The sequence below is a fragment of the Octopus sinensis genome, linkage group LG10 (assembly GCF_006345805.1).
Source record: "Octopus sinensis linkage group LG10, ASM634580v1, whole genome shotgun sequence".
Classification (NCBI taxonomy): Eukaryota; Metazoa; Mollusca; class Cephalopoda; order Octopoda; family Octopodidae; genus Octopus; species Octopus sinensis.
The window spans coordinates 16,366,189-16,382,056 of NC_043006.1; the positions used below are offsets into that span (position 1 = coordinate 16,366,189).

General features: G+C 39.0%; 1 protein-coding gene across 2 annotated transcripts in view; it reads left to right on the top strand.

Annotated features, from left to right (window-relative positions):
* The first annotated feature begins 5,884 nt into the window (after window positions 1-5,884).
* Window positions 5,885-15,868, top strand: part of LOC115216703 (guanine nucleotide-binding protein subunit alpha-13) — a 139,808-nt gene continuing 129,824 nt past the window's right edge. Inside the window, exon 1 of one of the 2 annotated variants that reach the window (XM_029786234.2) lies at window positions 5,885-6,859. In XM_029786234.2, the coding sequence (XP_029642094.1) occupies window positions 6,398-6,859 (462 nt within the window). In that variant the 5' untranslated portion in view covers window positions 5,885-6,397. The remainder of the gene's footprint in view (window positions 6,860-15,868) is intronic. The other variant, XM_029786235.2, reaches the window with a different exon arrangement.

A 15,868-nucleotide genomic window follows, 5' to 3' on the forward strand; every position in this document is an offset into this window, starting at 1 on the left:
GAAACCATCCTTAAGAAAAGTATGATGCTCCACCTCCAAAACACAGCCTCTATCTCTGATTCCCAATACGGCTTCGTGCCGAAGAGATCATGCTTGACCAACTTACTGGTAATGGAAGAATTGGTGACGCGCATCCTCGATGATAGTGATGCTGTTGACATCGTTTTATTGGACTTTGCCAAAGCTTTTGACTCGGTAAACCACCGCCTATTACTTGTCAAGCTTCAAGCATATAGTTTCCATCCAGATATTGTACGATGGGTTGGTGCCTTCCTCTCAGATCGCTCCTTCCAAGTCCAAGTTAATGGTTCGCGGTCCGACGTCTCCAGTGCGAGCAGTGGCGTGCCTCAAGGTTCAGTGCTTGGGCCCTTATTGTTCTTAGTCTTCATAAATGACTTGCCCGACGACCTCACGCAACACACCATTCTATTTGCCGACGATGTCAAACTGGTCGCTCCTCGCGGTGATATAGAGGATCTTCGTTGATGCCTCCACCAAATTTGGAGGTGGTCTAACGAATGGGACCTGTGTCTGAACGTGTCAAAGTGCTGTCATCTGCCTGTTGGCTCTCCTCCTGCAACTCAACTTGTTTTCGAGCCGGGTTGTCTGCTGCTGGAGAGGACCGATCAGGTAAAGGACCTGGGTATCTTGGTGGATTCCTCCTTTTCGCCTTCGGCCCAGTGCGTCCATGCTGCCAACAAAGCACGCGGAATTCTGTTCTTGATTCGACGGTCATTCGGAATGCTCACAGCAGCCATATTCCTACCACTCTATGTCACACTGGTGAGACCCATATTGGAGTATGGGATTCAAGCCTCTTCTCCTTATCTCCTCAAAGACATACAGCATCTCGAAAGAGTCCAGAAGCTGGCTACCCGCATGGTTCATGGTCTCAAAAATTTGTCCTATGAAGAAAGGCTGAGGACGCTCGACCTTTATTCTCTAGAAAAACGCCGCCGCCGTGGTGATCTCATTCACGCCTACAACATCATAAGCGGAAAGTGTAACCTCTCGAAAGAGCTGTTCTTCACTCCTGCTCCAGAGCGTCGGCTGCGGGGTCATTCCGAAAAGCTCTACCTGCGACGATTTCATCTCAATCGAAGGAGAGGAGCTTTCTCCGTCCGGGTTGCGGATCCGTGGAGCAAGCTGCCAGACGAGATGGTGAAGATGCCGACGACCGCTTGGTTCAAAGCCTCCCTTGACCTCAAGTGGCCTGAACTCTTTACATGAACACCACCCTGTACTTAACTCCATGTCCCCCTACATGGCCTTGCTATTTGCTTTTGAGCCAAATTAACTAACTAACTAACTAACAACGGCTAGAAATTTTCTGAAGCAGCACCCCAAATAATTTATCTACAAGCTGCCACTGGTAGTGAGGTAAACATATTTGTGGTAATGACAGCGTTGGTCACCGCGGCGACGGCGGCGATGGTGTTTTGTTGGTGGTAGTGCAAGTGGCATTGTGGTGATGGCAGCTGTTGTTTAGCTCCAAGTGAACCTTGGAGCTAAAGGTGACTTATGACCAACGATGCGTTCCAGCCGTAACCATCCTGCTTTCTATTTTATGACTATATAACATTTAAAGCACAATTTAATGTGTCCTTCCTTTTGAAGTGGTTATGCATTTATTTGAAGGACATTTGACTGCTATTTCTGGCGTATCGAACGACCACGTAGAGGCTCCCTTGATGGTGATGACTAGTAGATGTTTGTCGAAAACATAAAAACAATAACAAAATCATCAGTAGAGAATCGTAATATTTAAGAATTAGAAACAATTTTGTCCGCATCAGTTCTACGATATCAGTCTCATATTTAACAACCAAGCAACAATGATGTTATTAGAGATTTTGTGGGCAAGCATTCACTTCGGTTATAACAAGAAATGTTTATACACATACAAGAAATATTTTAGTTATTTAGATATATTTAGAGATATTTTAGTTATTTAGATATATTTAGAGATATTTTTGCTATTAAGATGAAAATTTTTCATGGTTATTGAAGATAGAATAAGTAGAAAAAGTGAGAACAAAACTGCCAACAGAGTTCTATGAAGCACCCGAGGTTGTTCTGTTTGGGAGTTCAATGTCCCAACTTTTATAGCATTCAGTCAAAACTTCTAGAACCTTCAGCAGAACTATAAGGAGGCGAAAATTCACAAAACTTACTTTCAAATCTACTGTTATTTGGTTACATACTGGCCGATCTGATTGATCGAACCATTTTCAAGTAGGTATGTATACATGCCTTTAATGACGACAGCTAATTTCTCGTGGCCAACCTTTGTTTTTTATGGCAGTATAATCGGACCGTGTTCCTATACTTGAAAATCTGAGTGAGATGCCTTGAAACTTAGCAGAAGCCTTTCTACAAGCTGAAGTAAATAACCAAACATCTATGATGTCCATGTGGCGCATGAATTCAACTTACATTTATAAATGCAATATTTGGATACATCATCGATGTTGTATTCCGGTGCCACGGGCTGTTTGAGGTCTTATATGGCACATCCCCATCCAAGTAGTATAAACAAGAAGCTTAAGTAAACAACTGTAGGCGTAGGAGTGGTTGTGTGGTAAGTAGCTTGCTTACGAACCGGGTTCAGTTCACTGCGTGGCACCTTGGGCAAGTGTCTTCTACGGGCCGACCAATGCCTTGTGAATGGATTTGGTAGACGGAAACTGAAAGAAGCCCGTCGTATATATATATATATATGTATGTGTGTATGTTTGTGTGCCTGTGTTTGTCCCCCCAACATCGCTTTACAACCGATGCTGGTGTGTTTACGTCCCCGTAACTTAGCGGTTCGGCAAAAAAATCGATAGAATAAGTACTAGGCTTACAAAGAATAAGTCCTGGGGTCGATTTGCTCGACTAAAGGCGGTGCTCCAGCATGGCCACAGTCACATGACTGAAACAAATAAAAGAGTAAAAGAGAGCAACCAAATATCTATGATGTCCTTCTAGAGTATGTGTTCAATGCAACACTTGGACACATCATCGGTGTTGTATCATGGTGCCATTGGATGTTCCAGCTTTTACAAAAGATGCCTTCATACAATTGATCCAGCCAAGGTTGATCGAGCCCGTGTCCGTCTGACCTGAGAACTATTCCAACCGTAACGAGAAACTTAGGATCTTTTCACTTTGACCGGCAGATTTTAAAAATTATTTCTTTTGTAACTAAACACTTTTAAACTTCGTATAGTGGTAGAATGTGTCACATAAAACATCTTTTTCTCTTGGCGTTCTTGAGAAAATTATGTAGTTTGTAAGCTATTTCTTGTTTAATTTGTTGTATTTCGGCAATTTCAACCAATCAATGACGTCGTTAAATACGTATATTTTTAGTCCACAATTCCAGCAGCACGTCAATTATTTTATTGTAACTCTTTCGCCACCATATTTCTGCTGAAATCAGTTTTAGTAATAATGAAGAGTTTAGCAAAATAAACGGCATTATCAATATGGTGTTTAAAACTTGGCATGAAATTTTGAAAGGTTGTTTTAATGATAAAAGGTTGCAGTGCAATTCAGTTAGTGACCAAGTGGCAGTTAGTGCGACGAAAATTTTGACGCAAAATAATGAATAAGTGAAATTTACATTTTGGTACTACTTAAGAACAGTGGTCCCGGTGCGCGTACTCGCGCATCCGCGCTAGCTAGTCATGACTAGTCGATCCTTACTGTGTGTTTTTGTGTTTTATTTACTTTGTTTAACAAAAATTATTTACTTTGTGTAAAAAAATTGAATCTTTTCGGTTTGAACGGCAGTTTTTTTCTAGCGGTGTCATATGAAATTGTCACCCATAATTATGACCCTAGTATCGATCTATTGCATTTCAATCTATTTTAGGGTTAGGGTTAGAGTTAGGGTTAGTTAGGGTTAGGGTTAGGGGTGGGGGAAGGGTATCTTTTTTTCTTGACAAATGTAAATAAACCAAATCTGTTTCTTAAACGAGGGACATATTCATACGACACAGAATGTTTTTTTTTTACCTCAATGGACGTCATTGATTGGTTGAAATTGCAGAAATTGAAGAAAAACAACAACAAATATCTTACAAACCATAGGATCTTCTCAATAAAGCCAAGAGAAAAAGGTGTTTTATAAACACATTCTACCAGTATACGAAGTTTAAAAGTGTTTAATTACGTGGAAATTATTTTAAAAAACTGCCGTTCAAACCGAAATGATCCATTTATTCTATGTTTTATTCACTTTGCTAGGTAGTCGTTTAGGATCGACTAGTCACGACCAGCTAGCGCGGATGCGCGCACCGAGACCACTGTAGTACCTTACATTTTCTTACGTGTTTTAAACGTCTCTGGCTGTTTAGATATAGATCACTTTAAAACAAAGTTTTTAACGTGGAACAAATAACAGTTTCAGGAGTGTTACTCTCAAGAGGGTTAATGGGGAAGCACTCCGTCGGTTACGACGACGAGGGTTCCAGTTGATCCGAATCAACGGAACAGCCTGCTCGTGAAATTAACGTGTAAGTGGCTGAGCACTCGGGGATATTCAGCGTGACACAGAGAGTGACAAGGCCGGCCCTTTGAAATACAGGTACAACAGAAACAGGAAGTAAGAGTGAGAGAAAGTTGTGGTGAAAGAGTACAGCAGGGATCACCACCATCCCTTGCCGGAGCCTCGTGGAACTTTTAGGTGTTTTCGCTCAATAAACACTCACAACGCCCGGTCTGGGAATCGAAACCGCGAGTCCGCTGCCCTAACCACTGGGCCATTGCGCCTCCACTCTCAAGAGGGTTAATAACGTTTTGTCAATTCAAAACAACGTCTTCGTAAGTTACGATCTTACAAACACTATTTCGTAGTTTCCCCTCCTCTGTAAAAAAAAAACATAACGTGACATTATCAGACTATGACTCATTTCTCTCCAAAGTTGTCAATGGAACCAGCTTGCCGTACGATTGCTTCAACGTCAAATCGGAATTCGAAGGACGTCATAAACTTACGACAACACTGTTGCATAAAAAGTACTTCATAGAGCTTTTTTTTTTCTTCTTTCTTTTGATGTAAATATTTCAAGCAGAAAACCCTATACAACTACTGAACAACAGAGAAAATAATCAACGTGCGCACACTCACACACAAACACACACACAGCGCCATAAAAGGCAAAAAAAAACAACAACAAACAATTCTTTTAATTGGTAATGTTACTTTTTACTCATTTCAAAAAACTCTGCTATTCATTCATTCTTTGACTGACGTCTCTCTCTCTCTCACACACATATAATTACCTCCTACAGTTTTTATATTTATTTACACACACATTTCCCCCCCTCTTTCCTTTTTCCTTGCCTCGCTTCTCTGTAAACGCCTTCTTACAAACCATTTTCTTGCTGCAATTGGTAGATTTTTTTTTCAGCTGGCAGTCACTTAGTGACTGCCAGTTCTGCGAAGACAACTTAGTTTGGAACTATTACAAAAAGACCACTCCTCTTTGCTTCTTCGTACGCCCCACACCCTCGACTATTTTCCCCGCAGTTGATCATGTAAATACTTTGAATAGTAGTAAATCTTTTCTAGACGACTAACCCCAGAAATTCAAACAAGTTTTTATTTAAAAAAAAAAAATAATAATTAATTACAGTAAATTACGTATTTTCTCCTTTGATCGCATGAATACTTCGAATACTAGTAAAGTCTTCTAAGACAATTATCCCCCAAAAGTTGGACAATTTTAATAAAATAAAATAAAATAAAATAAAATAAAAGCTAAGAAAATTAAGTATTAAATTTTGTCTTACGACATACATCAATAATTCGTTATACAGTTTTAGAACACATTTCAAACTATTTGTTTATTTTAGTTTTTCGTTGCTACAACTTCTTGACTGCTGCTGTGATCTGGGGCCCAATACATGGTTAATAGTGTGCACGTATCTGATTTGGAGAAGTAAAAAAATGTAGTAGGATGCAAGTGTGCATGTAGTAGAACACACCCCTTCCTCTTTCATTCAGTCACTGGTCGTCAGTGTCACTTGAGTCATGTGATCTTGAGAGACAAACTTTGACAATCCTGGTTTAATCTCTCGCCGCCCACAACAATTCGTTAACCAAGCAAATTGAATTTTTTTCCTCTTTTATTTTCTCTTGCTTTCTTTCTTTTTTTTAAAATCCTTGTGGGTTTACCACGTCTAAGAAAAACTAAGCGTAGGTAAAAAAAAAAAGAAAAGAAAAAGAAAAGAAACAAGTACAATAGCAGTGAAAACAAAACCAAGTTCTCTCATTAGTGTTAAAGATAACAGAAAGAAAAAGGAAAAAAGTGTTTTCGGCGAAGCAGGGCGACAGAGGTTTCACTTGCAGGTATTCCAAGTCTGACAGGAAGTTACATGTGACGTCACAACACACTCTGCCAAAATGGCTTCATGGTTGGGTTCGTGTTTTCTCACTGAAAATGCTAAAGTACAGAGAAGTCGAAGTCGGAAAATCGATCGTATGTTGGCTCGGGACAAGAAAAATTCCCGCTTGATCGTTAAATTGTTATTACTAGGCGCCGGAGAAAGCGGGAAAAGTACTTTTCTCAAACAGATGCGTATAATTCACGGTAGTGACTTCAACGAAGATTCTCTCCGGGAGTACAAACCGGTTATTTATATGAACATAGTAAAAGGTATGAAAGTCCTGATCGATGCACGAAACAAATTAAAGGTTCCGTGGGAAGATCCTCAAAAGGAAGAATATGCCAATCGGATATTTTCGATCGAATCTGCCCAAGATATGGATGAAAGTGACTTCCTCCCTTATGTTGATTGTATCGAACAGTTGTGGCAGGATAAAGCAATTAAGCTAACATTCGATAGAAGGAGAGAATTTCAGCTGGTAAGTTAATTAATCGATGCTTATACCAATTATAAATGTTGTTGTCTTTCTAATACTTACGCATGTTTCAGAAATATATTTCAGCTGTTTTATTTAAGTCTAGTAAATACAAGTTTTGCTGGGTTTTTTTTTACTAAATTGTTTTTGTTCAGTGAGTGTCCCTAATGTTTTCAATTATCAATTATACCGCCATCCAAGTACTCATTGTTAATTTTCCCCCTTTACTTTGTATCGTTTTATTTTATTTTCAATCCTTTTTATTAAAATAAACAGACCGTTTGTTGATCAATAATCCAATACCCATATCATAATGTTTTTATACTCTTTATTTAACTTCTATAACTAACTCCCCAACTTTTACTAGATTTGAAAATAAAGTATCGCTAATTATACTTTTAGAAGTTATGCATTTAGTTTTAAAGTCTCGTAATACTTAATACACGCTGTTATTCATAAACTATTTCGGTTTAAGACGATTTTATTCAACTCTTATAAACTTGTGGGCGCTGTATTGAAAGACTTTAGTTTTGAAATACTACTCTTTTGTGATCATTTGCCCAGCTAGGCAAAGCTTGTCATATCAGAGTTACTGCCTTGTTAAACATGTTGTCTCTTCCATTTAAACATAATATACACACACGCCTAGCTTCGTCTTCCCTCCCACTGTTACTACACTTGATAATTTGGTGAAGACTGACTGGGTGGCAGGAAACGTTTCACTTCTGTAAAAACTATTTCGTTCGTGTAAATACAGTTTATTTTACGCGTATTTAACATAACCTGTCGTAATTTCCCAACAGTATCGCTTCATAAGCATGCCTGCACACACACACCACACACATATACTGGAATAAGTTTTCTGTTGTTACATCATAGGAAAAATGTTTGAATTTCATTTAAGCAATTTTTCAGCATTTTTATTCTTAAAAAAAGTGGTAACTGTTTACATTATATCAATTACTCTCCTCCCATGCACACGCTGGAATAAGTTTTTGTTTGAGTTACAATAGCCTATAGGAAAATTTCAGTTTTAAAAAAAGCTGTTTATATATTAAATATAATTGCATACTCACACTCAAACATACTGGAATAAGTTTTCGTTTAGTTCATTTATAGAAAAATGTATTGAATTTAATCGGGTTTTTTTATTCCCTTAAAATATAGAAAAAAAAAAGTTGGGGGAAAAACTTTATATTGAAAATACTTTTTGTGGTGTGAAATGTGGGTATTAGAAGTGACTGAGCCTGCAGTGCGATTAACTAAAAAAATTTTAGTATATACGTAAAACTTTTTTTTACATTCCAAACGTGCCGTTTCTGTGGTTCTTATCCTGGGTGGGGGAGAGACTTCAGGATTCCAGGGGGCGGGTATTTAGGGTTTTTCCTACGGAGAAAGTTGTTCGTAAGCCGAAGCGTCGCCGATTAAAAATGTAATCGCATTATTTTTTTAATGTTTAGGAGTGGAGTTTTGCCTAAATTTCTATTATTACACCTGTCCCGTAAGACAGGTGTAAATTCTGATCAGAGGACTTTTGTAATAACTATCCCTACCTCATAGTGAAGGAAAAGTACAGGCATTTAGTGGGTTCTTCACTCACCCTCCACCGCAATTTTATCTCTTAACATTTTTGCATTCTGTGCCCTTTTCCGATCAATTTTTACTATCTTACAAGTCACACGAGAAAAATACTCAGTTTTGGAGTAGGTATCGTTTTATCGTGTCGAAGAAAAGGAGTAGTGAATGACGAGGAGCATAAATAAACATTAGAATTTTTTGTAAAAACTTATTTCAGAATCGTAATTTCCATATGACTGACACGCGAAAGAAAAAGACATGAAGGTAAACAAACCCACCCGATTCCAAGTCTGTTTCCATCCCCATGAAGTAGTGACAGTCACTCCGAAACTCCGCCCGGTTTATTTTCTTTGAAGCTGATTTTAATGATGCTAATGTGAAATAATTATGTGTTTGTGATGTTATTGCAATACCATTTCTTGTTCTTCTCAAATATGGGGGGGGGGAAACAGGATGGTGAACTGTTAATGGGGTGAGGAATACAGAGGTGGGTAAACTGGTTGAGAAACTTCGAATTAGTTTTGCGTATCAGTTTTATTTTTCTGTTTTCTATATCTTTCGGAATAGCTCCTGAAGTCCTTTCTTGTTTTGCTCTCAGATCAGCATTGACTAAAAACTTGCGACTGTATTTCTGTCTTAAACAACCTGTCTTTTTATAATTCTCTTGTGTTCTCGTTTTAGAACTGTATATTTTGGCAACTACGTTTAGCAGGTCGAGTGACCGTGTAGATGCTCCCCCGTTTTGTATCTGATATGTATTTCCACGGAGGCAAGACTTCCTTTTGTACCCGCCAAAAAAACACCCGGGAGGAGGTCTTTCCCCAAGTTATTTTCAAAAACTGTAATTTTGTATGCTCATGACGAAAGTCGGTTTATCGATGTATAAAATTTGAAAGAAAAAGAAAATCAGGTGGAAATTCGAACTACTTCAGTGGTTGGAAAGAAATTTAATAAGATCCAGAAACCGTCTGAGTTTGTTGCTTTTTACCTGTATTCAATCCTGATCGAAAAGGTATTTCAACCGTGACCATCCCCTCCTTCCCCCCCCCCTTTTTTTTTTTTTGAACCACTTACTGATCTTTCGAAATTGATAAATATATGCAAAGTCATAGATCCAGTTAATATATATATTTCTAAGCACCTGCTTGGCTGTGTGGCTAAGACGTTCGCTTCGCAATCACACGGTTTCGGGTTCAGTCCCACCTTGTGACTGAATATTGTCGACAGAAACTTTGTGGATGCTCATTGTGTGTATGTATGTATGTGTGTGTGTGCGTGCATGTTTTTATTTTTGTCCCACCACCACCACCACCACTGCTTCACAACCGTGTTGGTTTGTTTACGTCCTTGTAACTAAGAGGTTCGGCAAAAGTAACTGACAGAATAAGTACAGGACATAAAAAGAAAGATAGATATTGGTGTCAATTTGATGGAATTAAGCCTTTCAAGGCAGCTCGCCAGCATAACTGCAGTCCAGTGTTGCAGCGTTGTTCAACTTGCTCCACTATGTATGTGTGTATGTATGTATATATATATAATATATATCATCATCATCATCGTTTAACGTCCGTTTTCCATGCTAGCATGGGTTGGATGGTTCAACTGGGGGTCTGGGAAGCCAGGAGGCTGCACCAGGCTCCAGTCTGATCTGGCAGTGTTTCTACAGCTGGATGCCCTTCTTAATGCCAACCACTCCGTGAGTGTAGTGGGTGCTTTTTACGTGCCACCGGCACAGGTATCACAGCTAGAATCTCCATTTGATTTTTGATGTTGATGTACTTGACTCAAGCACAGCAGGTCGCCCTACGATCCAAGGTAAACACAGCAGGCTGTCCTGCAATCCAAGGTACTTTGGATGGGCTGGGGCTGCTATGTGAAGCTGGTGCAGAAAACAGCCATGAACTCACGTTAACTGTCGGGTCTTCACAGTCACAGCATATCTCCAGAGGTCTCAGTCTTTCGTCATTGCCTCTATATATACAGAGATAGATAGATAGTGTTTTTAACACAGAATTATGAAGAGATTTTTCCCTCTGACAAAATCCACACCATCGTGCTTTTCACTGGTATCTATACATTTAGTATGATATGCAGATGGCAATTACAACATAGTGTTACACATGCTGCAAGAGTGGATGCTCTACCAGGATCCTATATATTTATATTTTAGGTAGTAGTAGTAGTAGTATTGAGGCATGGGCTGCAACAGTATGATGCTGCATCTATCATTTGTTAGTTATTCCATACTCTTGGTGGATGACCTCTTTGCATCACTTAGGTGACAACCCTCCAACTCATGGGTCTGCTTGGATTAGTCATTGCTGTTGAAAGTTTTATGAAGTCATAGTGCTAATCCTATCTCAACCTCTTGTAGTCATATTTTGTGACATGCAGAGAAAACGTTGAATCTGTTCTTTGACATGCCAATCACCACAGAACAAAACTGATACCTGTTTCTTTACTACCTACAAGGGGCTAAACACAGAGGGATACAAACAGATTAAGTTGATTACATCGACCCCAGTGCGTAACTGGTACTTAATTTATCGACCCCGAAAGGATGAAAGGCAAAGTCAACCTCGACGGAATTTGAACTTAGAACGTAACAGCAGACGAAATACCTATTTCTTTACTACCCACAAGGGGCTAAACACAGAGAGGACAAACAAGGACAGACAAACGGATTAAGTCGATTATATCGACCCCAGTGCGTAACTGGTACTTAATTTATTGACCCCCGAAAGGATGAAAGGCAAAGTCGACCTCGGCGGAATTTGAACTCAGAATATATAACGGCAGACGAAATACAGCTACGCATTTCGCCCGGTGTGCTAACGTTTCTGCCAGCTCGCCGTCTTACATAGAACAAACTGATACCATTCTGGTGCGGGGGTCCTTCAATTCAATGGGTAGGGAAAATCTGGGCCCTAATCCCTTGCATTATTCTTTTAATTTTTTATTTCGGTCATTAGACTGTGGCCATGCTGGTGGTGCTCCACCTGGAGGGATTTTAGTCAAACTAATTGATCCCGGTACTCATTTCCATTTTTAAAGCCTGGTACTTATTCTGTTGGTCTCTTTTGCTGAATTACTAAGTTACAGGGATATAAACACACCAACACCGGTTGTTAATCAGTGGTGAGGGACAAACACAGACACACACACACACACATATACACCGGACTTCTTTCAATTTCCATCTACCAAATCTACTCACAAGGTTTTGGTTGGCTCAAGGCTGTAGTGGAAGATACATTACCAAGGTGCCACACAGTAGGACTGAACCTGGGACTATGTAGTTGGGAAGCAAATGTTTTACCACGCAGCCACGACTGTACCTATATGATCACCTCTAATTTTAATATTGATTTTTTTGTGAGAAAATAGTACAAGGAATTTTGTGGTGTATTTACCATTTTTTTCTTTTTTGTAGTTTTATCTAAATAAAGTTTCATTAAACTAAGTTTTAATTTTTTTTTTGTCATGGCTGTGTGGTTAAAAAGTCTACTTCCCATCCACATGGTTTCAGGTTCAATTCCAGTGCATAGCACCTTGAGTAAAAATGTGAGCCCCAGCCTGACCAGAGCTTTCTAATCGAATTTGGTTCGCAGAAACTGAAAGGGGCCTGTTATTTGTGTGTGTATGTGTATGTGTGTCACTATTGCACAAGTGATATCTTCCATTTCTAATCTTCTGTGAAATCATGTCCAGACAAGAAATATTACCCTGCCTGGAAAATGTGTAAGGATTGGTGACAGGAAGGGCATCTGGCTATAGAAAATCTACCTCAATAAATTCTGTCCGACCCATACAAGTATGGGAAAGTGAAGATTAGAACAACAACAACAATAATGAGGAGGAGGTGGAGGATTTTCTTAAAATATTCTACATCATTATAAAGAAAACTGAGTTATTCATTAATCATCATCATCATCATTGTTTAACGTCCGTTTTCCATGCTAGCATGGGTTAAACTGGGGTCTGGGAAGCCAGAAGGCTGTGCCAGGCCCAGTCTGATCTGGCAGTGTTTCTACGGCTGGATGCCCTTCCTAATGCCAACCACTCCGTGAGTGTAGTGGGTGCTTTTTACGTGCCACCCGCACAGGTGCCAGAGGAGGCTGGCAAACAGCCACGATCGGATGGTGCTTTTTACGTGCCACCCGCACAGGTGCCAGACGCGGCTGGCAACAGCCACAATCGGATGGTGCTTTTTACGTGCCACGGGCACGGAGGCCAGTCGGGGCGGCGCTGGCAACAGCCACATTCGGATGGTTCTCTTACGTGCCACCGGCACTGGTATCTCATTCCAAATTTAGGTTATCTTGTATAAACTCTTGACAGAGCCAAGCAGCGAATTTAAAAATTGGAAAAGAGTTGGTCAGTATTACTAAAGTGGATTTTGGTATTTTGGTTTCAAGGATTCTAAAGATTTTGAGAAATTCTCAAAAGTAATAATGATATGTTCTTTTATTCTTGTACTTGATTCAGTCATTGGTCTCTGTGGTCATGTTGGAGCAACACATCTAAGAGTATAGTTGGTCATATTGATCCCACACCCATGAATATTTCGGTCTGGGACTTGTTTTGTTGATTACTATTTGTAGAACCGCTATGTCACAAATCATGAAGGCATTCAACATAAGCAATACTGTAGTTTTTAAACAGTTGTAGACACCAGCATGGACTCAAGACACATATGCACATGCATATATTCTTTTAGTCATTTGACTGTGGCCATGCTGGAGTACTACCTTAAAGGGTTTTAGTCGAAGAAATCGACCCCAGGACTTATTCTTTGTAAGCCTAGTACTTATTCTATTAATCTCTTTTGCCAAACTGTTAAGTTACGGGGACATAAACATACCAGCATCGGTTGTCAAGCAATGGCGGGGGTGGGGACTCACACACACACACATAATAACGAAAAACGAAAAATCACAAGAGAAAAACATGAGGATGTAGTACATTCAAAGTATATATGACAGGCTTCTTTCAGTTTCCATCTACTAAATCCACTCAAGGTTTTTGGTCAGCTTGAGGCTATAGTAGAAAACACTTGCCCAAGGACCCACACAGTGGGACTGAACCCAGAACGATGTGGTTGGGAAGCAAGCTACTTACCACATAGCCACAATATATATATACCAGTTCACTCTGTTATGTGGTTGACATTGGAAAGGGCATCTCACTGTAGAAATCATACTAAAGCTGACAATGCAGCTTGTTGGAGTCCTCCAGCTCAGCAGTTCTTGTTAAACCATTCAACTCCTGTCTGCATAGAAAACAAAGTGTTAAACGGTGATAATGATAATGCTGGTATATAGCTGGGTGCATCCAGACATGCATATAATAGCACTTAGATACAGAAGCTGTATATATATATATATATATATCTCTCTATATAAACGGCAGTTTGTCTGTGTGTGTTTCTGTGTGTCTGTTTTCTCGTACCCTCACTCTGACCACGGCTTTCAACCGATTCTGATGAAACTTGACACACACATAGCCCAATGTCATAATTCAAAACTAACGCAGCGAAAATTTTGAAAAGTTCCCCCAGTTCTGAAAAAAATCGATAAATTCGACATGGGGTCGAGAATCAGAAACCCAAACCACAGACCGTCATGGGGACGCAACTCCACCTTTTTTAACTCTCAAAAAAAATTTACCATCATTTTTTTTCCATTTTTTTGCTATTTTTTGGCTATAACTCTCTAAAAATGCTTTATAGTTATTTCCCTTACAAACCTGAGCAACGCCGGGCGATACTGCTAGTATATATATATATATATATATAAATATATATATATATAAAGAGAGAGAGAGAGAGAGAGATATTGATAAATAGATAATATTGATTTTGACTGGAATTTCAAATTTCATCTTCAACAGCTTATTCAAGCTGTTAATGGTAAAATTTGAAGTCCATTTAAATCAATATTATATATATATATATATATATATATATATGTATATATATATATAGAGAGAGAGAGAGAAAGTGTGTGTGTGTGTGTGTGTAAACAAAAATTAATGAATGGGTTAGATTATTTGTGTGTGTGTGTGTGTGTATCACTTTTTTACAGCGGAACTTGAAGTAGATAGAACTATATAAATGATGATGTGTAAATTAAAAACCCCTTTTGATAGAAAATGTTGAAGTTTGCTGATAGGACACAAACCCACATCTTGTGTAAACGTAATAACTGTTCTACCATACAACAAACACTATGGGACTAAACCTGAAGCCATGTGGTTGGGAAGCAAACTTCTTAACCACACACACACAGATGTGTGCATGTATTTACATTTGCCCTTCATGAAAATCTCTAGCTACTAATAGTGTTGTTGCATCTCCTCTTACCAAATTGTCTGCATCACTCTGTGCCTTCCTATATGAAATGAGAAATCCCTTGAATGACAAGAGTTCACAACAGGACAAGTAGGCATTTTTTTTTCTTTGCAGAGTATATATATTTTAGCCATGCTTTCCGATCCACCATATAACTGAAATATTCCACAAGTTCAACTTTAAATCATTTTAACCTCGTCCTCCCCAACTTTTTTTCTCTAGCCCACCTAAAACTTAAAAATAAATAAATGCGCCCTTTTAAAGCCTAGCCAGGCTCATGGGCCCGGTTTCCCGGTTTCTATGGCGTATGTGTCCCCCAGCTGGACGGGACGCCAGTCCATCGCAGCGTTACTCATTTTTACCAGCTGAGTGGACTGGAGCAACGTGAAATGGAGTGTTTTGCTCAAGAACACAATGCGTTGCCTAGTCCAGGAATCGAAACCACAATCTTACGATCATGATGCTGACACCCTAACCACTAAGCCACGCGCCTCCACGCACCTAAAACTTACCCTAAAACAAACTTCTGTTTTAACCTTGTAGCATTTAAACCAGCCATAATAACCAAGCCCAAGTATTCTGCCTGTCTTACGTTCAAACTGACCAGATCTAGCCTCTCACACTTACCCTACATTGTCATTCTAAAAATAAACAATCACATCGTTGAAATCTTGAAGCTATGAGATAGTGCAGGATTAAAAACAGTGGGAATAAATATGTATTACATTTGACAGAGTAATCTGAATGCTAAAGCTTTAAAGTGAAATAAAATTTAAACTTTCAATCAAAATTTCATGTTAATTTATATTCCAAATACTAGCTTAATAAGGATTTTTTTTACTAAATTTTTCATTATTTTCAAAAAAAAAAAAATTGAAACAAGTGCAGTGTTTTACAACAGGAATATGGTAACAAAAAGGGTTCAGTATTTTACAGATGAATGATCTTCCAAATACCAAATTTGCTTCTGTACTTTTGGTAATGCTGATATATATATATACTAGCAGTATTGCCCGGCATTGCTTGGGTTTGTTTCTACCCTTTAGGATTGGAATTTTTGAAAAGTAAAAATTTTGCATTAT